The sequence below is a fragment of the Salvelinus namaycush genome, chromosome 8 (genome assembly GCF_016432855.1).
Source record: "Salvelinus namaycush isolate Seneca chromosome 8, SaNama_1.0, whole genome shotgun sequence".
Lineage (NCBI taxonomy): Eukaryota > Metazoa > Chordata > Actinopteri > Salmoniformes > Salmonidae > Salvelinus > Salvelinus namaycush.
Window position 1 is genome coordinate 53,254,775 of NC_052314.1, and position 25,021 is coordinate 53,279,795.

Genomic DNA, 25,021 nt, shown 5'->3' on the forward strand with positions numbered 1-25,021 from the left:
TCCTTTTATGATGCTGAATCAAAGGTACATCTTTACAGTTTGTTTAACGTTGTGTCATCTAACACATTCTTCGCTGTATTCAGCCCTGGGTTACGTGGCAAATGTCTCTTAACAGTTCAATGACTATGGATGACAAAGGTGGAAATACATATTAAATGAAATACCAATGTAACACTCTGTGACACTAACAGGGAATTCAACCGCATAGAAACATTACACTTTAAATGTATATTTACTACCTTTAGCAACATCATTGATGTAAATCTGTAATACAAGTATTGAATATCAATAACACTGTTGATTTCTGTATTGTGTATTGACATAAACTAACCTGATATTGAATTAATGTCATTTGAAAAACTCCTGTGCAATACCTCCACTCAGTGTTCTATTCAGTGCATTGAACAAACAGGACCAGGATGCCACTAATGACAAAGACTGACATACCCATACAGTTGTGCATTGAAAAATGATGTATTCACCTTATTCGTTGGATATGTAACAATTATTTACTTAACAAACAGTAAGATATCTGTCTAATGCTGTGTTTATGGTCTCCACTCTAGTGTCCTGCAGCCAGTCTGTGTGTTTATGACATGGGTTTTACTAGAGATAGCTTGAAGCTGACAATTGATTGATGTTGGTGATAAAACCTAAGAGAGGGAGTTTACAGGAGAGACAGCAGGGGTTTAAACTGCAGAACCCAGTTCCTACATTTGAATATAAAAATAGATTTTATCAACAAACAAAAAATATGCTACATTTTATCTCAGGGACCCTCAGGATGACAAATCAGAGCAAGATTACTGAATGGAAGTACATTATTTACCTTCAGAGGTGAATGTATCAAACCAGTTGCCATGAAAAGTGTTTTGTTGTTGTGCACTCTCTTCAAACAATAACATGGTATTTTTACACTGTAATAGCTATAGTAAATTGGACACGAGTTAGATTAACACGAATTTAAGCTTTGTGCCCATATAAGACATGTCTATGTCCTGGAAAGTTGGCAGTTACTTACATCATTCTAATCACATTAGTGCACGTTAGCAACAACAATCCCGGTTTAGAGACACCAATTCTTTATATATTTTTTTTAATTTTTTCACCTTTATTTAACCAGGTAGGCAAGTTGAGAACAAGTTCTCATTTACAATTGCGACCTGGCCAAGATAAAGCAAAGCAGTTCGACACATACAACAACACAGAGTTACACATGGAGTAAAACAAACATACAGTCAATAATACAGTAGAAAAAATAAGTCTATATACAATGTGAGCAAGTGATGTGAGATAAGGGAGGTAAAGGCAAAAAATAGGCCATGGTGGGGAACTAAATACAATATAGCAAGTAAAACACTGGAAAGGTTGATTTGCAGTGGAAGAATGTGCAAAGTAGAGATAGAAATAATGGGGTGCAAAGGAGCAAAGGAGCAAAATAAATAAATAAATAAATACAGTAGGGAAAGTGGTAGTTGTTTGGGCTAAATTATAGATGGGCTATGTACAGGTGCAGTAATCTGTGAGCTGCTCTGACAGCTGGTGTTTAAAGCTAGTGAGGGAGATAAGTGTTTCCAGTTTCAGAGATTTTAGATTTTTTACAATCCCGTAGAGGTTAATGGAAAATCATTCAAGTAAAAGTGAAAGTCACAAAGTAAAATACTACTTGAATAAAAGTCTAAGTATTTGGTTTTATTAAAATGTTTTAATGGAATTACTCAAATATATTTAAAGGTATTGATAATAAAAAATTCTGCGCTTTCTTACCTTTTTATTGAGTTACATGTTATGCAGGCCACCATAGGAACTACAAATGAGAGGGGGGCAGGGCTCACATTCACTTCCTGGAATGTCAAGGATTTAAACGAACCAATTAAGAGAGGCAAGGTCCTAGCCCACTTGAAAGCACTCTCGTCTGATATTATATTTTTGCAAGAAACCCATCTGAAAAATAATTCTCATAGCAGACTTAAATGTAGGTGGGTGGGGCAAGTGTATCACTCTAACTTCTCTGCCAAAACGAGAGGCACAGCGATTCTGGTACGGAAAGGAATTCCCTTTCTACATAAAACCACTATTGTGGATAAAGAGGGTCGTTATGTGATCGTAATAGGAGAGATCCACTCTACTTCTGTAACTCTACTAAATATCTATGGGCCAAACATTGATAACCCCTCTTTTTTCAAAAGAGTCCTTGCCCTGATTCCAGATATCTCCCATACTAACCTGATCATTGGAGGGGACCTTAACTGTGTGCTAGACCAATATTTGGACAGATCCTCTACCCGGTGAACCCCCACCTCCTATTCAAGTGAATTCTTGAATACCTGCATAAAGAATTCTAACTTATTTGATATATGGAGGATCACTAACCCTACGGGTAGGGAATACTCCTTTTACGCTCATGTTCACAATGTTTATACTCGAATTGACTACTTTTTGGTTGATGCTAAACTACTCCCCTATACCTGTAATGTGAGATATCATGATATTATAATCTCGGACCACAGTCCACTCACCTTCTCCCTGAGATTGGGTGACATCGTACCAAACGAGAGGGTCTGGAGGTTGAATCCTCAGCTCCTCACAGAACCAACATTCTGTGAACATCTTAAAGACCAAATTACATTTTTCTTTGATACCAACGACAACACAGAGACTTCCCCAGCATTATTGTGGGAAACACTTAAGGCTTATTTGAGAGGCTGTATCATCTCCTATCAGACTGCCAGGAGTAGGCAAAACAGGGGAAAATTGGTAGAACTGGAGGGACAAATTCACTTACTGGACAGGGAGAATGCTAGATATCCATCTATGGAGAAACATAAAAAAATTACCTCTTTAAAATTTGAATATAATCAGATTCTCTCAGCTAAAATTGCTAAATCTTTTCTCTACGCCAAGCAAAAATATTTTGAGTTTGGTGACAAACCACACAAATTACTCGCCAGACAACTTCGAAAAAATGTGAGTAACCGAATGATTCACAAAGTTAAATCTGCATCTGGGGAATTACTCTCTTCCCCCAAAGACATCAATGACAGATTCCGTTAGTTTTATGAGACTCTATATACATCTAAAGCAGATCCTAACCCCTTAATTATGCAAAACTCTTTGGAGGACTGTAATCTTCCTGCCCTGAACCAGGAAGATTCTAACTTCCTGAATAAGGAAATATCTCTTGAAGAAATTCGAGAAACAATTAAATCTCTAAAGAGTGGCAAGACCCCGGGCCCAGATGGATACCCTGGTGAATTCTATAAAACATTCAGCAACATGCTCTCTCCCTACCTGCACAAAATGTTGGTTCAGGCCAAGGAGGATGGAGCTCTCCCATCTACTTTGGATGAAGCATTCATTACAGTTATACATAAGAATGGTAAAGATCCGGAAGAGGTAGGGTCATACAGACCAATATCCCTCCTTAATACAGACCAAAAGATTTTAGCAAAAACCCTGGCTAACAGGCTTAGCACTTTAATTGGCAAATTGGTCCATTCGGACCAGACCGGCTTTATCCCGAACAGAAACTCATTCTTCAATCTCAGGCGCCTCTTCAACATTATGTATTCTTAGAGGTTACCAAATGTGGACCTTGCCGTTATATCTCTTGATGCCGAGAAGGCTTTTGACCAAGTTGAGTGGTCCTATCTATTCAAAGTCCTACAGAAATGTAATATTGGAGATGGGTTCATAAATTGGATCCAGCTTTTATATAGGAACCCCTGTGCGAGAATACTCACTAACCAATCATTGTCGCCCCGATTTAACCTTTACAGAGGGACAAGGCAGGGTTGTGCGCTGTCGCCTATGCTCTTCGCCCTAATCATTGAACCTCTCGCTCAGGCGATTAGATCTGATGCAGCAATACACGGCTATAATACTAAAGATACTCTAAATAAGATTTCCCTATACGCAGATGACATTCTCCTCTATGTAACAGAACCCCAAGCTAGTATTCCAGCTATTCTTGATGTGATTAATTTGTTTGGTACCTTCTCGGGATACAGAATAAATTGGAACAAGAGTGAATTAATGCCCATACGGTTACAAAACACCTCCTGGCTAGAACATCTTCCAGTTATCTTCAGAAAAATTTACCTATCTAGGAATTGTAGTTACCAAACAATACTCCTTACTATTTAAAGAGAATTTCCCCTCTCTGATGCAAAAACTCAAGACAAACATACAATTTTGGAGAACTCTCCCAATTTCTCTGCTCGGAAGAATTAATGCCATTAAAATGGTCTTCCTCCCACAACTGCTCTACCTATACCAGAACATCCCAGTATTCATACCTAAATCCTTTCATAAACAACTGGACTCAATTATCAATCCTTTCATCTGGGATTATAAAACACACAGGATAGGTAAAAAAGACCTCTGCAAATCCAAAATGGAAGGAGGATGGTCTCTCCCAAATTTTATATTTTATTACTGGGCCGCTAACCTCCGCGCTGTTACGTTTTTGCTGGATGACGCACGTCCGTCACCCAGCTGGCTTAGTATGGAGCGGGAGGAGTGTCACCCCTTCTCTATTGGTGCTGTGATTTTGTCGCCTGTCAATCTGGAGAGGTCACTTTATCGTAACAATCCTATTATACATAGCACAGTCCGAATCTGGAAGCAAATTAAAACCCACTTTGAGCTTAGACCAATGTCATTCATGCTCCCTGTTGCCAGGAACCCCTCCTTTGCCCCCTCTAACCTTGATAACACCTTTGAGCAATGGGGAGAGTTGGGGATAAGTACCATAGGGGATTTATATATAGAAGGGACCTTTGCTTCCTTTGAGTTGCTGAGGGAAATTTATAATCTTCCCAGAAGTAACTTTTTCAGATACCTACAAATCAGAGACTATGTTAGAAAACACCTCCCAACATTTGGGAACACTAAGCCTTCCATGTTTGACGGATGCATAAAAACATCCCCCACCTCAGACAAACTGATATCTCGTTTATATGATGCTTTTCAATCTGTTAGCACACCTTCTACAGATGCCATTAAGGCAAAATGGGAGGAAGACTGGGGACTGACATTTCGGTGGCAGACTGGGAAGATAGCTTGGAGTATATCCACACCTGCTCCATTAACTCGAGACATCGTCTCATACAATTCAAGGTATTACACAGATTACACTATTCCAAAACCAAACTGCATAGGATATTTCCTGATACATCCCCTATGTGTGATAAATGTCAGGCTGCACAGGGTACACTACTCCACTGCTTTGCCCTATGCTCTAGCTTGTATGGTTACTGGTGTGGAATTTTTAGGATCCTCTCTGAAGTTCTGGAGACTTCAATTGACCCAGACCCGCTTCTGATAATCCTGGGAGTGTCTGATTCCTTAAACGGATTAACCAACCCTCAAAAACAACTCATCTCTTACAGTCTCATTTCGGCAAAAAAACGAATCTTGTTGTTTTGGAAAAAGAGGGAAGCGCCCACTACCAAATTATGGCTCAGCGAATTGGCAAACACTGTACACTTAGAAAGAATTAGATATATTCTGAACAATAAATTATCAACATTTGATCAAATCTGGCAGCCTTTCCTCTCTTACTTGGACCATTCGGCGCTGTGAATTTGTACTTTTTAACGCACTCTCAATTGTAATATTTTAATCCACCTTTGGGCAGCATGTGCTGGCACCGCCACCCGAGCAGTCGGGAGGGGAATAAGGGGAAGGGATAAAGGGGGGGGGAAGAAGTGGGGGGGGGGGATAAAGGGGGGGAATAAGTGGGGGGTGACACCTACCCTCTTTCTTTCTACCTGTCCTTGTTCTGTATGTCTTGTTTTGTAATATTTGTTTTGTACCCAGAACTCTTGGTCTTTTTGTCTCTGTCTGCTCTTTTATGTTTAGATAAGAATTGTATACCTGTCTTTTATACCTATGCACCATTCTTGTGTGTGTTCAATAAAAAATATTTGAACGATAATTAAAAATTCCTTATTATGAAAACCAGACTGCCGAATCTTCTTGTTTTATTTTAACTTACGGATAGCCAGGGACACACTCCAACACTCAGACATTCATTTACAAATGAAGCATTTGTGTTTAATGAGTCCGCCAGATCAGAGGCAGTAGGGATGACCAGGGATATTCTCTTGATAATTGTGTGAATTGGAGCATTTTCCTGTCAAAATGAAACTTTTGGGTGTCAGGGAACATGTATGGAGTAAAAAGTACATTCTTTTCTTTAGGAATGTAGTGAAATAAAAGTAAAAGTAATCACAACTATAAATAGTAAAGTAAAGTACAGATACTCCAAAAAAACGACTTAAGTAGTCATTTAAATGATTTTTTACACCACTTTTTAATGACTGTGATAGGAGATAACTGAGGATGGATCAACAACATTGTAGTTACTCCAAATAAATGACAGAGTGAAAAGAAGTAAGCCTGTACAAAATAAAAAGATTACAAAATATGCATCCTGTTTGCAATAAGTGTAACGGCGTTCCTCTCTCTCTTCATAAGAAGAGGAGGAGTAGTGATCGAACCAAGGCGCAGCGGGTTGTGAATACATGATGAATTTTATTTACAAGACAAAACGAAACAAACTATACTTGAATAAACTAACAAAATAACAAAACGAAAGTAGACAGACTTAGTACGACGAACTGACATAACACACGCAGAACGAACGAACAAGTACTTAATACAAAAACGCACGAACAAACCGAAACAATCCCGTATGGTGTAACATCGACACAGACACAGGAGACAACCACCCACAACGAACACAGTGAAACAACCTACCTAAATATGACTCTTAATTAGAGGAACGCAAAACACCTGCCTCTAATTAAGAGCCATACCAGGCAACCCTAAACCAACATAGCAACACACAACATAGAATGCCCACCCAAACTCACGTCCTGACCAACTAACACATAAAACTAACAGAAAACAGGTCAGGAACGTGACATAACCCCCCCCTTAAGGTGCGTACTCCGAACGCATCACCAACGGCTCTGGACGCTCATGGCAGGCTGACGGCTCTGGACGCTCATGGCAGGCTGACGGCTCTGGACGCTCATGGCAGGCTGACGGCTCTGGACGCTCATGGCAGGCTGACGGCTCTGGACGCTCATGGCTGGCTGACGGCTCTGGACGCTCATGGCTGGCTAACGGCTCTGGCTGCTCATGGCTCTCTGACGGCTCTGGCTGCTCATGGCTCTCTGACGGCTCTGGCTGCTCATGGCTCGCTGACGGCTCTGGCAGATCCTGTCTGGCTGGCGGCTCTGGCAGATCCTGTCTGGCTGGCGGCTCTGGCAGATCCTGTCTGGTTTGCGGCTCTGGCAGATCCTGTCTGGTTGGCGGCTCTGGCAGATCCTGTCTGGTTGGCGGCTCTGGCAGACCCTGTCTGACGGACGGCTCTAGCGGCTCCTGTCTGGCGGGCGGCTCTAGCGGCTCCTGTCTGGCGGACGGCTCTGTAGGCTCATGGCAGACGGGTGGCTTTGCAGGCTCATGGCAGACGGGCGGCTTTGCAGGCTCATTGCAGACGGGCGGCTCAGACGGCGCTGGGGAGACGGATGGCTCAGATGGCGCTGGGGAGACGGATGGCTCAGATGGCGCTGGGGAGACGGATGGCTCAGATGGCGCTGGGGAGACGGATGGCTCAGATGGCGCTGGGGAGACGGATGGCTCTGGCCGGATAAGGCGCACTGTAGACCTGGTGCGTGGTGCCGGAACTGGAGGCACCGGGCTAAGGACACGCACCTTCATACTAGTGCGGGGAGCAGGGACAGGGCACACTGGACTCTCAAAGCGTACTCTATACCTGGTGCGTGGTACCGGCACTGGTGGCACCGGGCTGAGGGCACGCACCTCAGGACTAGTACGGGGAGAAGTGACAGTGTGTACAGGACTTAGGAGACGCACAGGTGGCTTAGTGCGTGGGGCCGGAACTGGAGGCACCGAACTGGATACACGCACTATAGGGAGAGTGCGTGGAGGAGGAACAGGGCTCTGGAAACGCACTGGTAGCCTAGTGCGTAGTGTAGGCACTGTAGGTACTAGGCTGGGGCGGGGAGGTGGCGCCGGAAATACCGGACCGTGCAGGCGTACTGGCTCTCTTGAGCATTGAGCCTGCCCAACCTTACCTGGTTGAATGCTCCCGGTCGCCCGACCAGTGCGGGGAGGTGGAATAACCCGCACCGGGCTATGTAGGCGAACCGGGGAAACCATGCGTAAGGCAGGTGCCATGTATGCCGGCCCGAGGAGACGCACTGGAGACCAGACGCGTTGAGCCGGCCTCATGACACCTGGCTCAATGCCCAATCTAGCCCTACCAGTGCGGGGAGGTGGAATAACCCGCACCGGGCTATGCACACGTACAGGAGACACCCTGCGCTCTACTGCGTATAAGGCACTAAAGTAAAACTGCAAGAAATGTGGCAAAGAAATTAGCTTTGTCCTGAATACAAAGAGTTATGTTTGGGTCAAATCCAATGCAACGCATCACTAAGTACCACTCTTCATATTTTCAATCATGGTTATGGCTGCATCATGTTATTGATATTGTCACGATCGTGTGGAGGAGAGACGGACCAAAACGCAGCATGTGGAAAATAAGCCATCTTCTTTTATTTTTTACTATGAAGATGAACATGAAACAAAACACTATTACAAACTATACCAAAACAACAAACGACCGTGAAGCTATAAACGTAGTGCACACACACATGCTACAAACGTTCAACATAGACAATTCCCCACAAACAGCTAAAGCCTATGGTTGCCTTAAATATGGCTCCCAATCAGAGACAACAATAACCAGCTGTCTCTAATTGAGACCCAATTCAGGCAACCATAGACTTTCCTAGAGACCTACACTCAACATAGACACAGCTAGACTACTACACTAAACATAAACCCAACTACTCTAATAAACCCCCTAAACCTTACAACCACCCTAGACACTACAAAAAACACATACATTCCCCATGTCACACCCTGACCTAACTAAAATAATTAAGAAAACAAAGAATACTAAGGCCAGGGCGTGACATAACCCCCCCCTTAAGGTGCGAACTCCGGGCGCACCAGCACATAGTCTAGGGGAGGGTCTGGGTGGGCGTCCATCCACGGCGGCGGCTCCGGCACTGGTCGTGGTCCCCACCCCACCATAGTCACTACCCGCTTTCTTAACCCCACTGGAATAAGGGGCAGCACCGGACTAAGGGGCAGTACCGGACTAAGGGGCAGCACCAGGATAAGGGACAGCACCAGGATAAGGGGCAGCCCCAGGATAAGGGGCAGCCCCAGGATAAGGGGCAGCTCCGGACTGAGGTACAGCAGCTCCGGACTGAAGGGCAGCACCGGACTGAAGGGCAGCACCGGACTAAGGGGCAGCCCCAGGATAAGGGGCAGCTCCGGACTGAGGTACGGCAGCTCCGGACTGAAGGGCAGCACCGGACTGAATGGCGGATCCTGGCTGGCTGGCGGATCCTGGCTGGCCGGCTCTGGCGGATCCTGGCTGGACGGCTCTGGCGGATCCTGGCTGGACGGCTCTGGCGGATCTGGCTGCTCATGGCTGGCTGACGGATCTGGCTGCTCATGGCTGGCTGACGGATCTGGCTGCTCATGGCTGGCTGACGGATCTGGCCGCTCATGGCTGGCTGACGGATCTGGACGCTCATGGCTGGCTGACGGATCTGGACGCTCATGACTGGCTGACGGATCTGGACGCTCATGGCTGCTTGACGGCTCTGGACGCTCATGGCTGGCTGACGGCACTGGACGCTCATGGCTGGCTGACGGCTCTGGACGCTCATGGCTGGCTGACGGCTCTGGACGCTCATGGCTGGCTGACGGCTCTGGGCGCTCATGGCTGGCTGACGGCTCTGGACGCTCATGGCTGGCTGGCGGTTCTGGCAGATCCTGTCTGGTTGGCGGCTCTGGCAGATCCTGTCTGGTTGGCGGCTCTGGCAGATCCTGTCTGGTTGGCGGCTCTGGCAGATCCTGTCTGGTTGGCGGCTCTGGCAGATCCTGTCTGACGAATGGCTCTAGCGGCTCCTGACTGACTATCGGCTCTGACGGCTCGGGACAGACGGGCGGCTCTAATGGCTCGGGACAGACGGATGGCTCAGACGGCACTGGGCAGACGGATGGCTCAGATGGCGCTGGGGAGACGGATGGCTCAGATGGCGCTGGGGAGACGGATGGCTCAGATGGCGCTGGGGAGACGGATGGCTCTGGCCGGTCCGTTCTGGCGGAAGGCTCTGGCTGATCCGGTCTGGCGGAAGGCTCTGGCTGATCCGGTCTGGCGGAAGGCTCTGGCTGATCCGGTCTGGCGGAAGGCTCTGGCTGATCCGGTCTGGCGGAAGGCTCTGGCTGATCCGGTCTGGCGGAAGGTTCTAGCGGGTCCTGTCTGGCGGAAGGCCCCAGCGGCTCCTGTCTGGCGGACGGCTCTGTAGGCTCATGGCAGACGGGCGGCTTTGCAGGCTCATGGCAGACGGGCGGCTTTGAAGGCTCATGGCAGACGGGCAGTTCAGGCGCCGTTGGGCAGACGGCAGACTCTGGCCGGCTGAGACGCACTATAGGCCTGGTGCGTGGCGCCGGAACTGGAGGTACCGGGCTAAGAACACGCACCTTTAGGCTAGTGCGGGGAACAACAACAGGGCACACTGGCCTCTCGATGCGCACTATAGGCCTGGTGCGTGGTACCGGAACTGGTGGTACCGGGCTAAGGGCACGCACCTCAGGGCGAGTGCGGGGAGAAGGAACAGTGCGTACAGGGCTCTGGAGACGCACAGGTAGCTTAGTGCGTGGTGCCGGAACTGGAGGCACCGGGCCGGAGACACACACCACAGGAAGAGTGCGTGGAGGAGGAATTGGGCTCTGGAGACGCACTGGAGGCTTGGTGCGTGGTACCGGGCTGGGGACATGCATCTCAGGATGAGTGCAAAATGTAGGAACAGGACACACCGGGTTGTGAAGGTGTACTGGAGACCTGGTGTGTATAGCCGGCATTAAATCTTCCGGAACTTTAACACAAGTTTCAGGCTGAGTACGAGGAACTGACACAGGTGGCATCGGACAGCTAACACGCTCCTCAGGGAGAATGCCATGCATACTCTGCCAAACCAACAGCTCTCTCTCTTCACTCTCCTCCAATTTCGTCAACAACTCCTCGAATGTCTCATAATCTCCCCTTCGTTCACTCTCCTCCAATCTGTCCAATAACTCCTCGACCATCTCAGACTCACCCCTCAACTTCGCCGACTGCTCCAAGTGCCCCCCTCCAAGAATTTTTTTGTGCTGTCTCTTGGGCTTCCTACCGTGTCGCCGTGCTGCCTCCATCTCTGCCTTGGGGCAGTGATATTCCCCTGGCTGTGACCAGGGTCCTCTCCCGTCTAGGATTTCCTCCCACGTCCAGGAGTCCTGACATCGCTGCTGTTGCTTTGTTTTCCGCTGCTTGATCCGATGTTGGTGGGGAATTCTCTCACGATCGTGTGGAGGAGAGACGGACCAAAACGCAGCATGTGGAAAATAAGCCATCTTCTTTTATTTTTTACTATGAAGATGAACATGAAACAAAACACTATTACAAACTATACCAAAACAACAAACGACCGTGAAGCTATAAACGTAGTGCACACACACATGCTACAAACGTTCAACATAGACAATTCCCCACAAACAGCTAAAGCCTATGGTTGCCTTAAATATGGCTCCCAATCAGAGACAACAATAACCAGCTGTCTCTAATTGAGACCCAATTCAGGCAACCATAGACTTTCCTAGAGACCTACACTCAACATAGACACAGCTAGACTACTACACTAAACATAAACCCAACTACTCTAATAAACCCCCTAAACCTTACAACCACCCTAGACACTACAAAAAACACATACATTCCCCATGTCACACCCTGACCTAACTAAAATAATTAAGAAAACAAAGAATACTAAGGCCAGGGCGTGACAGATATGCTAGTCATCAGCAAGAACAAGAGAGTTTTCTTGGATTAAAAGAAAAGGAATAGAGCTAAGCACAGGCAAAATACTAGAGGAAAACCTGGTTCAGTCTGCTTTCCAACAGACACTGGTAGATAAAGTAATCTTTCAGCAGGACAATAACTTAAAACACAAGGCCAAATATACTGTATACTAGAGTTTACCAAGTTGACATTGAATGTTCCTGAGTGGCTAGTTACGGTTTTGACTTAAAATCGGCTTGAAAATGTCTGTCTAGCAATGATCAACAACCAACAAATTCTTATTTTCTATGACGGCCTAGGAACAGTGGGTCAACTGCCTTGTCTAGGGGCAGAACGACAGATTTTTATCTTGTCAGCTCAGGGATTCAATCTTGCAACCTTTTGGTTACTAGTCCAACGCTCTAACCACTAAGCTACCTGTCGCCCCCAAGTCCCCTCTTAGAGACTTATCCAGAAAGACTCAAAGCTGCAATCGCTGCCGACTGTCATTCTAACAGGTATTGACTCAGGGCTGTGAATACTTATGTAAATGAGATAATTCTGTATTTAATTTTCAATACATTTGCAAACATTTCTAAAAACATGTTTTCCTTTAATCATTATGGTGTATAGTGTGTAAATGGGTGAGGTGAAAATAATACATTTAATCCATTTTGAATTCCAGCTGTAACACAAGATGTGTAATAAGTCAAGGGGTATGATTATGAATACTTTCTGAAGGCACTGTGTTTCTCAACAGTTAGTAAATGAATAACAGTTAATAAATGAATAAGGAATAGGGGTGTTTGATGGAAAGTGAAAGTACTGACAGTGAGAAAGAGAGAAGTTTACGGGAGAGGGAGAATTAAGTGATTCTCAGTCTTTTGTTAAGATTGGTAGAATGCAAACGTGATATTTAACATTTAGTATACAAACACTGATATGTCAGTCGGTCATAGGGTGATCAGAAGATTCCGAAGGTAAATTTTGATTGTGCAATGGAAACTAATCGAAGGAGACGGACCACGTGCTCAGGTACAAATGCATTTTATTATTGATTACCACCTCTCCATTACAAATACCTTCTTTCTCTCCGCTCTTCCCCTTACTTTAATATTTTAACAGGGATCATTTCTGAGTAGTTCCCTGTCAGTTTTGACCAATGACTTAGTTCAAAGAGATGTTTTAATTATTGTTATTTACAATCTAGTCATAACCAATGCTCCCTCAAATTTTCTTCAGCCCTGAGCAACTTTCTGGTCTGCTGAGCGCAAACTTGAACATTGTGAAAATTCTTTGCAACTTCTGGCCCGAATTTACTGTAAACTCTGAGGCTGTACCCACTTTAAGTTACAGTTTTAATAGTGGCCAATTATAATTATAGCAAATCAGACACATTATGCTACCCTACTGAGCTTATTCAAGACCACTCAAAATACAACACTGTCCCTTTAAAGACAAAAAATGATCTTACCTGACTCGCTTTTCAAAGATGGTCAGAAATGCAGACATTTTGTGCTCTTGTAGGAAGTAACCACTCCCTAATAGTTTTTTTTTACATTTACTCCACAATTTTGTGGTATCCAGTTGGTAGTTACAGTCTTGTCTCATCGCTGCAACTCCTGTACGGACTCAGGAGAGGTGAAGGTCGAGAACCGTGCGTCCTTCGAAACACGACCCAACCAAGCCGCAAAACTTCGACACAATGCCCGCTTAACCCGGAAGCCAGCCACACCAATGTGTCAGAGGAAACACCGTACACCTGGCGACCGTGTCAGCGTACATGCGCCCGGCCCGCCACAGGAGTCGCTAGAGCGCGATTGGACAAGGACATTCCTGCCGGCCAAACCCTCCCTAACCCGGACGAGGCTGGGCCAATAGTGCGCCACCTCATGGGTCTCCCAGTCGCGTCCGGCTGCGACAGAGCCTGGACTCGAACCAGGATCTCTAGTGGCACAGCTAGCACTACGATGCAGTGCCATTCCCCAATTATTGACTAGAAATTAGGTATATCTGGGCAAATAACTAACTAGCAAAGAATATGAACAAATGTGCACAGATGGCTACATGCAGCTATCGCTTTGATCTCAAAACAAGCACATTTACTCATGACCGCTCATACTGTAAACACAGTCCAGTTCAAAGTGAATGGCACATATCCATATATCGCAATGGCTATTTGCATATAGGCCTACTGCAGATCTGATCGATTGGTTATGGCGCACCAGTCTGTGTAGTGTAGGGGCCTGAATCATCCTTGTCAATGCAATAGAATCCTACGTCGATGCGCTCTGCCTACAAGAAAATCTCTTGCATAATTTGTTTTGTTTCAGTATGTGACATTGAAAGTGACTAATATTGCATTGATTTGAGCACATTTCCCACATTAGAGCGAAACATTGATAGTGTTAACTAAAGGGGAAAACTCTAGAAAGTTGAGTGAAGATCAATCTTGTTCTTCTCTGCGCGTGATGATATTTGTTCTGCGCTCAGCATGGAGGGAACATTGGTCATAATTCCATACTGCATGATTGGTATACAGTGCATTCAGAGAGTATTCAGACCCCTTGACTTTTTCCACATTTTGTTACGTTACAGCTTTATTCTAAAATGGATTACATGTATTTGTTTTCTCATCAATCTAAACACAATATCCCATAATGAGAAACTAAAAACAGGTAAAAACAGAAATATCACATTTACATAAGTATTCAGTATTCAGATTCTTTACTCAGTACTTTGCTGAAGCACCTTTGGCAGTGATTACAGACTTGAGTCTTCTTGGGTATGACGCTACAAGCTTGGCATACCTGTATTTGGGGAGTTATTCACAATCTTCTTTGCAGATCCTCTCAAGCTCTGTCAGGTTGTATGAGGAGCGTCGCTGCACAGCTATTTTCAGGTCTCTCCAGAGATGTTCAATTGGGTTTATGTCTGGGCTCTGGCTGGGCCACTCAAGGACATTCAGAGACTTGTCCCGAAGCCACTCCTGCGTTGTCTCGGCTGTGTGCTTAGGGTCGTTGTCCTGTTGGAAGGTGAACCGTTTCCACAGTCAGGTCCTGAGCGCCCTGGAGCAGGTTTTCATCTATTCTTTACTCTTTCCCTTGATCCTGACTAGTCTCCCAGTCCCTGCCGCTGAAAAACATCCCCACAGCATGATGCTGCCACCACCATGCTTTTCCTCCTGACGTGACTCTTGGCATTCAGGCCAAAGAGTTCAATCTTGGTTTCATCAGAATCTTGTTTCTCATGGTCTGAGAGTCCTTTATGTGCCTTTTGGCAAACTCCAAGCGGGCTGTCATGTGCCTTTTACAGAGGAGTGGCTTCTGTCTGACCACTACCATAAAGACCTAATTGGTGGAGTGCTGCAGAGATGGTTGTCCTTCTGGAAGGTTCTCCCATCTCCAAAGAAGAACTCTAGAGCTCTGTCAGAGTGACCATTGGGTTCTTGGTCACCTCCTTGACCAAGAACCTTCTCCCTTGATTGCTCAGTTTGGCCAGCCAGCCAGCTCTAGGAGGAGTCTTGGTAGTTCTAAACTTCTTCCATTTAGGAATGATAGAGGCTACTGTGTTCTTGGGGACCATCAATGCTTCAGAAATGTTTTGGTGCCCTTCCCCAGATCTGTGCCTCGAAACAATCCTGTCTCGGAGCTCTACGGCCAATTCCGTTAACCTCATGTCTTGGTATTTGCTCTGACATGCACTGTCAACTGTGGGACCTTATATAGACAGCTGTGTGCCTTTCCAAATCATGTCCAATCAATTTAATCTACCACAGTTGGACTCCAATCAAGTTGTAGAAACATCTCAAGGATGATCAATGGAAACAAGATCCACCTGAGCTCAATTTCAAGTCTTATAGCAAAGGTTTCGAATACCTGTACATGTGTTATTTCTGTTTAAACTACATTTCTAAAAATCTGTTTTCACGTTGTCATTATGGGATATTGTGTGTAGATAGATGAGGGAATACAATTGTTTCATCAATTTTAGAATACAGTTATACATATCAGATCATAATTCCAAACTGTATGATTAGTATAATTCTTAAAGAATCCATCAACCAGATTTTTAAATCTCTGTTTGCTAAATGTATCATTTTCTGGCAAGATAACAGTAATATACGGGCAATTCCACAAAAAACAGAATTACTCAGAGTTTTCCCTTTAAAATGTATGTCAAACAAAAACATTGATTGCAAACCTCACACATCTATGCACAAGGACTTATTTTAACAATTTCCACTGAACATTTTACAAAAACACAGGACAATTATTTTACCATGGAATTGCACATAATCAAACTGGTCCAATGTCTAAAGGTCCATAGTTTAGCCTCACAGGGTGTCATGCAATCTATGCGTAGTGGGTGCGGAGTCAGGCGCAGGAAGCAGAGGGTAAAGAACAATGTTTTATTCCGGCGCAGGGAAAATGGTCACGCCAAAACACCAGGCGCAAATAACAAGACAGGCCCAAAACCAGGACCCAACCAGTCCGGAGGAAAAAATAAAGGAAATCGCACAAACATGAACAGAGGAAAAATAAGCCCGCACAAAGAGCAGGCGGGCATACCGGCTTAAATAGCCCAACTAAAACCTAAACAAGAAACAGGTGTAACCAATAAGACAAAAACAACAGAAAAGGGAAAAAGGGATCGGTGGCAGCTAGTAGACCGGTGACGACGACCTCCGAGCGCTGCCCGAACAGGAAGAGGAGCCACCTTCGGTGGGAGTCGTGACACAGGGGCTCTATTTATATTGGTCTCCTTTTACTTCATATTGGCTGGATAAACATGATGGACAGGAGGCTGATCCAATAGGACAAATTGGAGATGAACAGCACGATTCCTCTTTACAGCACGACCCTGCATATGTACAGTATGTGGCTAATGATTAAATAGTTTAAAGTGTATTGCTAACACAATTATACTTATGTATTTACTTGTTTACTTACTTATTTACATACCTAGCTACTTACTTACTTACTAACTTATTTATGTACTTACTGTGACAGGCATAAGTGACAGGCGTACATATTCATCACACTGCTTACTATGGATTCTCTTGTGATAATGATGTCACAGTCATGTCCTCTATCTTTACCACAGGGTTGTGTCTGATGGTGGTGATGTTGGCTGTCCTCACTGCTCCCATCACAACTCAAAAACCTGGTAAGAATTTGTATACTAATTTAATTACAATATATTCCACTTCCTGGATTAAACAGTCTGAGAATCTCTCCTCAATGTTCCATCTGTATCTCTCTACTCTAGCTCTAGATGACTTTTCAGTGTCAGTCCCTGATGCTCCAATCACGGCATGGTCAGGCTCCTCTGTCTCTCTACCTGTCATGATCGTGTGGGGGATTGACGGACCAAAACGCAGCATTTGGAAAATAAGCCATCTTCCTTTTATTTTTGAAGAAGGAAAAATGAAACAAAACACACTTACAAACTAACCAAAACAATGAACGACCGTGAAGCTATGAACGTAGTGCACATACAGGCTACAAACGTTTAACATAGACAATTACCCACATCAAACGAAAGCCTATGGCTACCTTAAATATGGCTCCCAATCAGAGACAACAGAAATCAGCTGTCTCTAATTGGGAACCCATTCAGGCAACCATAGACTTTCCTAGACAACTACACCCAACATAGACACAGCTAGACACATACACTCAACACAAACCCATACACTACACCCAACACCCCCTTTACCATATAACCACCCAAAACCGACAAAACACAAACATTCCCCATGTCACACCCTGACCTAACTAAAATAATAAAGAAAACAAAGAATACTAAGGCCAGGGCGTGACACTACCTTGTGAACTCTCACCTCTCTTCAATGCGGAGCCATTGGAGGTGCGCTGGTACCGGCCCGATAACTCCTACAGCCCTGCCTTGTTGTACAAGGATCACAAGATCCAGGAGACCCCTGTGGACCCTCGGTACAGGGGCAGGGTGTCTCTAACTGGGGGGATGGAGAGAGGGAACGTGTCCCTGACACTGGAGAGGGTCACACTGGAAGACAGGGGGGAGTATGTGTGCCGTGTCAGCAGCGAACAATGGTTCGATAAGGCCAGTGTATTCCTCACAGTGAAGGGTAAGTGGCTGGGGACAGGTTCACAGAACATATGCCTTGTCCAATCCTTTCATGGTTGTAACATGCCCTCACACTCACACTTTATATTTTCACTAGTATTAGGTGGTATCCCAGTTCTCTCTGTAGCTGTAGGAGGAGGAGGTCAGGTGAACATTACCTGTTTATCAGAGGGATGGTCACCACAACCTAAACTTTCATGGAAAAACAAAGAGGGGACAGAGATCAGAAATGAACAAGAAGTACTCAACACCTTTGGTAATTACTTCTAGAATCACTACACAGCTATACAGGTTTGAGTTTTGTGTCTATAAACATGTCTATCCTCACCCCTCTCCCTATACGTGTCAGATCCCCTGGGCTTGGTGAGTGTCAGTAGTTGGCTGCTGTACCCTCCCTCAGACTCAGATTGGCTCTCCTGTACTGTCTCTCTGTCTGAGGAAGAGAAGAGAGAGAGTAGAGTCCTTCCTCACAAACCTGGTAAGTGTGTCTTCTACACAAACAGCATATCAAATCAAATGTATTCATCACACACAGTTTACAGCAGGTATAAAAGGTGCAGTGAAATGCTTATGTGCTAGCTCCCACAATGCAGTACATTAATCAATATTGAAATAATGAAAAGAGTCGAGTAAAATATCCACATACAGTGCCTGTAGAAAGACCACACCCCCTTGGACCTCTTCACATTTTACAAAGTGGGATTAGAATGGATTGAATTGCCTTTTGTCAATGATCGACACAAAATACTTGAATATCAAAGTGGAAGAAAAATGCTATAATTTTGTTCAGCGATTTAATGAAAAATGAAACACTAATATACAGTAACTTTATTTGATAAGTCTTCACCCCCCTGAGTCAATACATGTTAGAAAGACCTCAAATCAAATTGTATTGGTCACATACACATGGTTAGCAGATGTTATTGCGGGTGTAGTGAAATTCTTGTGCTTCAAGTTCTGACAATGCAGCAATATCTAACAAGTAATGTAACAATTCCACAACAACTACCTAATACACACAAATCTAAGTTAAGGAATGGAATAAGAATATATACACTACCGTTCAAAAGTTGTCACTTAGAAATGTCCTTGTTTTTGAAAGAAAAGGCCAAATTTTTGTCCATTAAAATAACATAAAATTGATCAGAAATACAGTGTAGACATTGTTAATGTTGTAAATGACTGTTGTAGCTGGAAACGGCTGATTTTTTATGGAATATCTACAGCGGCCCATTATCAGCAACCATCACTCCTGTGTTCCAATGGCACGTTGTGTTAGCTAATCCAAGTGTAACGAGTGCTCTGAGAGATGGGAAGCAAGTTCAGGGAGTGAGTGTTTTAATAAATATACGTAACATAGTACAAAACAAGAAAACACGAACACACAGACATGACACAGAACAGAAACAATAACGCCTGGGGAAGGAACCTGACAGACCGACTGAGGCAGGGGAGCCTGGCGTTCTGGCTGAGGCGTGAGAGCCTGACGAACCGGCGGAGGCAGGGGAGCCTGGCAATCTGTATGAGGCATGAGAGCCTGTAGCAGCTCCCGGACCCAATGTCATTCCACCTGAAAAAAGTAAAACAATCCCTGATACTTCCCTTAGCTGAGGCGTTATTCTGTAACGAGTGCGCTGAGAGTCGGGAAGCAAGTTCAGGGAGTGAGTGTTTTAATAAATAAACGTAACATAATACAAACAAGAAACAACGCACAGACATGAAACAGAAACAATAATCCCTGGGGAAGGAACCAAAGGGAGTGACATATATACGGAAGGTAATCAGGGAAGTGATGGAGTCCAGGTGAGTGATGACGCGCAGGTGCGCGTAACAATGGTGACAGGTGTGCACCATAACGAGCAGGCTGGTGACCTAGAAGCTGGAGAGGGAGCACACGTGACACCAAGTTTGTCATTTTAAAAGGCTAATTGATCATTAGAAAACCCTTTTGCAATTATGTTAGCACAGCTGAAAACTGTTGTTCTGATTAAAGAAGCAATAAAACTGGCCTTCTTCAGACTAGTTGAGTATTTGGAGCATCAGCATGTGGGTTCGATTACAGGCTCAACATGTCCAGAAACAAAGACTATTTTCTGAAACTCATCAGTCTATTCTTGTTCTGAGAAATGAAAGCTATTCCATGTGAGAAATTGCCAAGAAACTGAAGATCTAGTACAATGCTGTGTACTACTCCCTTCACAGAACAGCGCAAACTGGCTCTAACCAGACTTGAAAGAGGAGTGGGAGGCCCCAGTTCACAACTGAGCAAGAGGACAAGTACATTTGAGTGTCTAGTTTGAGAAACAGACACCTCACAAGTCCTCAACTGGCAGATTAATTAAATAGTTCCTGCAAAACACCAGTCTCAACGTGAACAGTGCGACTCCTAGATGCTGGCCTTATAGGCAGAGTTCCTCTGTCCAATATCTGTTCTTTTGCCAATCTTTTATTTTTATTGGCCAGTCTGAGATAGGGCTTTTTCTTTGCAACTAGTGATCCATTTATTAAAGTGGCTAATGATTTCAAATCTGTATGTAGGCAGCAGTCTCACTGTGTTAATGATGGCTGTTTAACAGTCTGATGGCATTGAGATAGAAGCAATTTTTCAGTCTCTCTGTTCCAGCTTTGATGCACCTGTACTGACCTCGCCTTCTTGTAGCGGGATGAACAGGCAGTGGCTCGGGTGGTTGTTGACCTTGATGATCTTTTTGGCCTTCCTGTGACATCGGGTGGGCAGGTATTTTGCCCACTGTTGATGTGTTGTGCAGACTGCACCACCGTCTGGGGTGCCCTGCGGTTATGATCAGTGCAGTTGACGTACCAGGCGGTGATGCAGCCCGACAGGGTGCTCTCAATTGTGCATCTGTTAAAGTATGTTGGTTTTAGATGACAAGCCAAATTTCTTCAGCCTCCTGAGGTTCAGCCTCTTCACCACACTGTCTATGTGGGTGGCCATTTCAGTTTGTCCGTGATATGTACGCCAAGGAACTTAAAACGTTCCACCTTCTCCACTTCTGTCCCATTGATGTGGATGGGGGGTACTCCCTCTGCTGTTTCATGAAGTCAACGATCATCTTTGTTTTGTCGACGTTGAGTGAGAGGTTGTTTTCCTGACACCACATTCTGAGTGCCCTCACCTCCTCCCTATAGGCTGTCTCGTCGTTGTTGGTAATCAAGCCTACTACTGTTGTGTCAACTGCAAACTTGAAGATTGAGTTGGAGGCGTGCATGGCAACACAGTCATGGGTGAACAGGGAGTACAGGAGGGGGCTGAGCACGCACCCTTGTGGGGCCCCAGTGTTGAGGATCAGCGAAGTGGAGATGTTGTTTCCTACCTCACCACCTGGGGGCGGCCCGTCAGGAAGTCCAGCACCCAATTGCACAGGGCGGGGTTGAGACCCAGGGCTTCAAGCTTAATGATGAGCTTGGAGGGTACTATGGTGTTGAATGCTGAGCTGTAGTCAATGAACAGCATTCTTACATAGCTATTCCTCTTGTCCAGGTGGGATAGGGCCGTGTGCAGTGTGATGGCGATTGCATCGTCTGTGGACCTATTGTGGTGGTACGCAAATTGAAGTGGGTCTAGGGTTTTAGGCATGTAGTGTATTCCTTTGCTGTGTTTTTTTGCAGTATGACTTTAGTGCCTTGTTGCATACATATGCAGGTTTGGGAATATTTTTTTATATTTGTATTCTTCTTTTCACTCAGATTATTGTGGAGTCACTACAATGTTGTTGATGCATCCTCAGTTTTCTCCCATCACAGCCATTGAACTCTGTAGTGTTTTAAAATCACCACTGGCCTCATGATGACATCCCTAAGGAGTGTTCTTCCTGTTCTGCAGCTCAGTTCAGAAGGATGACTGCATATTTAATGTGTCTGGGTGGTTTAATACATCATAAATATTAATTTGACCATGCAGATATGTTCAATGTCTGATTTGTTATTGTTTCCCATCTACCAATCACTGCCCTTCTTAACAAGGCTTTCGAAAAGCTCTCTGGCCTTTGTAGTTGAATCTGTTCTTGAAGTTCAATACTTGACTGAGGGACCTTACAGATGTTGTATGTATGAAAAATCATGACACCCCTATCATTTCACACAGAGCGTATCATTTGTTATGTGATTGTTTAAACAAAATGTTGCTTTTGAACTCATTTAGGCTTAAGGGGGTGAATACTTACGCATTGACTACATTCTATAGGCACTGTATCCAAATATCCACTCACCTCCACAAAAACTGAGGAGAACATGCTTAGGAAGCCTATCTGTGTTTTATGAGGATTTTACAAGAATTTGGTCCATGTTGAATATCTGTGTGCAGGTGCCTGGAAAGAAGATTTCATTGTGACTTTGGTCCTGTCTCTGCTCCTTCTCAGTGCTCTGTCAACTGTGGTCTGCATTCTGCTCAAACATAGAGGTATAAAACACATTCTTGTCATTAACAGCAATATATTGTCAATGATAATAAAGTTACTGTATAGAGATTTGTTAACAAAGAATTTTCTTAAGAAAAGTCATCCTTGTTATCTTTCAGGGTCTTGCACGTTGTTTTCATCACAGAAAATTAAACACCATACAGATTGTAAATATGTGAAATCTCATCAGTGTGATGAAATTAGATGTGACACGTTGTAACATAAAACATGATTGATTTTTATATTAACATGATTTTGATTGTGGCTTTGTTTTCAGATCAAATGAAGCTTGAACAGAATAAATCAGGTAAGCTAACTGTTTCATTCTGAACACATTTGTGTGGGAGATATTCTCAAATGACATGTCTTGAACTCAAATTTCTAAGTCGAATATCTCAAGTTTAGATTTGACTCTTCAACAATTTTATTCATAATTTTACACTGACTTGAATTTTCACTCAACAGAAACAAAAAAACTGTTTAAAGGTAATTAATGAGTATTCATAATCATAAACTATGGCATAACATTGACAATCATGCCTAATGTCTTAGTTTGGTTGGCAATATATTTACCTAACTATGTGTATTATGAATGTGCCCTGTTAGGGACAGAAAACAGTCTGGAGAAACGACCTGTCAAAGAAGGAAAGAATCTACAAGGTAAAATTGTTGAACATTATTTTCCCGACACAATCTTCATTGTAACATCTGGTTTTACATTTACTTGGTATTTGTTTGTATGCAGATTGGCATCAGGTGAAAGGATTCAAAGGTAGGAAAAACAATCTATGCCAAAATGGTTAAATGTTTTTGTTTACGTTTAGGGGAAGTTCAACTTAAACGATTACTCTGTGAAGTGCGCGTGTGCAATAACTCAATTCGCCCTTGAGTGTAGTATTGATGGTACATTAGGGTATTTGTTTATTTTTTTAAGCAAAGTATAAGGGAGTTGTACTCCAGTCTAGTAGGTGGCGGTAATGCAACATTTATTGAATGTCAACCGCCGTTAAACCTCATCAAAGAAGAAGAATGAGAGACAACTCATTTGTGTAATTTTTTTTTCATTGAGAAATACCAAACATCTTAGTTAGATGTATTGCACGACTAAGATCTCATCTGCAAAAAGTTGAAATTTAATGACAGATTTTGTGAGTTATCTGAGATTAATTCGGACTATTTTGAGGAAGTGTATACAGGGTACGATGCCAAAATTGTTACATGTTTTTGTTTACGTTTAGGGGAAGTTCAACTTAATGTTAGATGGTTCCTTAGTCTACGAGCCAGGATAAACTGTGATCCATGGTAATACGGGAGAGATATGAATATGCAGTGGCCAAATCACCATTAATAAGCATGCTGATGCCTTAAGACATGGTACCCTACGACGTTCACAGAGAGCTTCGTACACAAATGTCTGTCGGAACTGGTCCAGAACCACTCAAAGTCCCCCCCCAAAAATGAAAAATTTAGTTTATTTGAGTTGATTTGGCCATGCAATCATGTTGATTACTTCCCTTTTAAACGGATAGTGATTTTGGCAATGAGGCCTTTAATCTGCTTCGCCAGAGTCAGATACCATTTTAATGTCTCCTTCCAGTATGAAGGAAGTTAGAGGTAGTTTTGCGAGCTAATGCTGCTTTAGCACAACGACTGAAAGTGTACAGGGACAGCTATATAAAGGGCCTAATTGCAAAAATCCCAAACTATCCCTTTAAGATAATTATTAAGTAGGCCTAGATCACACAACTTACATATCTTAATATTGGATGTCAATGAATAAAACCATATTCTCTTCCCTCAGAGAACATTACTATGGATGAAAACACTGCTCATGGTACAATTAGAGTGACTCAAGACGGAAAGACAGCTCATTACATCAAAGAAAAAGAAACTATGAAATCTTCCGATCAAAGGCATCCTCATGTATTGGCTAATCAGAGTTTCGGATCAGAACAACACTACTGGGAAGTTAAGGTGAGGGATGAAACCGTGGATAAAGCAGTGGGTGACTGTGGGCAACTGTCATGGTATGTTGGTGTGGCCAGAGATAATGCTAAGAGAACATCTACAGTCGCTGTAACACCTCTTCATGGATTCTGAACTCTCTTTTATGAAGAAGGAAAGGGTTTCCATGTCAATACTGACCCTCCAACCTCAGTACATGTGAGCAAAGATCTCTCTATGGTAGGAGTGTTTCTAGACTGTGACAATCAATCTCTGTCTTTTTATAATGTTGATACAGAGTCACATATCTACACTTTTTGGAATGTGGTGACATCACACAAGTTTACTCCTTTGTTCAGCCCTGGACAACATGACCCACACCCAATAACAATATTGAATGAAAACTAAGAGATGAGGGTTAAAACATGTCACATGAGACATGTCCAACAATACTGCTCTTCAATAGAACAGACATGTTGAAGACAGGAACACGTGGTCAGAGATATAATTGTATACCTGAGTGTTATTTAGTGATGTCCAGGTGTATATGGTTTGTCGTCTGAGGCACAAGGGTAATCAAAACAACTACAATTGTTCAACTTGTTACTACTTG

General features: G+C 43.9%; 2 protein-coding genes and 1 long non-coding RNA gene across 20 annotated transcripts in view; all 3 read left to right on the plus strand.

Moving 5' to 3' along the window:
- The window catches only part of LOC120052812, a 292,808-nt gene that overhangs the window by 216,789 nt on the left and 50,998 nt on the right, over window positions 1–25,021 (plus strand). The gene's annotated exons all lie outside the window — the stretch shown is intronic.
- Window positions 16,614–17,370, plus strand: LOC120052825. Its single transcript, XR_005477412.1, has 3 exons — window positions 16,614–16,811; window positions 17,042–17,104; window positions 17,207–17,370. It is a non-coding gene; the product is annotated as an uncharacterized LOC120052825 (long non-coding RNA).
- Window positions 17,691–24,681, plus strand: LOC120052822 (butyrophilin subfamily 1 member A1-like). 4 transcript variants are annotated; one of them, XM_038999996.1, is made up of 9 exons: window positions 17,691–18,047; window positions 18,144–18,302; window positions 18,396–18,524; window positions 22,371–22,466; window positions 22,742–22,771; window positions 22,930–22,950; window positions 23,071–23,124; window positions 23,210–23,236; window positions 24,266–24,681. In XM_038999996.1, the coding sequence occupies exons 1-9, from the start codon at window positions 17,924–17,926 to the stop codon at window positions 24,562–24,564; spliced, it is 939 nt and encodes a 312-aa protein (XP_038855924.1). In that variant the 5' UTR covers window positions 17,691–17,923; the 3' UTR covers window positions 24,565–24,681. The 4 variants fall into 4 exon arrangements, with proteins under 4 accessions (XP_038855924.1, XP_038855922.1, XP_038855921.1 ...); XM_038999994.1 differs by lacking the exon at window positions 23,210–23,236 and having other exon boundaries at window positions 17,691–18,302; XM_038999993.1 differs by lacking the exon at window positions 22,930–22,950 and having other exon boundaries at window positions 17,691–18,302.

Coding starts and splice junctions, on each gene's coding strand:
- LOC120052822 (XM_038999993.1), top strand. CDS start 17,924: ATGGAGAGAGGGAACGTGTCCCTGACACTGGAGAGGGTCACACTGGAA. Junction 22,772..23,070: donor GCTTGAACAGAATAAATCAG/GTAAGCTAACTG, acceptor GTGCCCTGTTAG/GGACAGAAAACAGTCTGGAG. Junction 23,125..23,209: donor AGAAGGAAAGAATCTACAAG/GTAAAATTGTTG, acceptor GTTTGTATGCAG/ATTGGCATCAGGTGAAAGGA.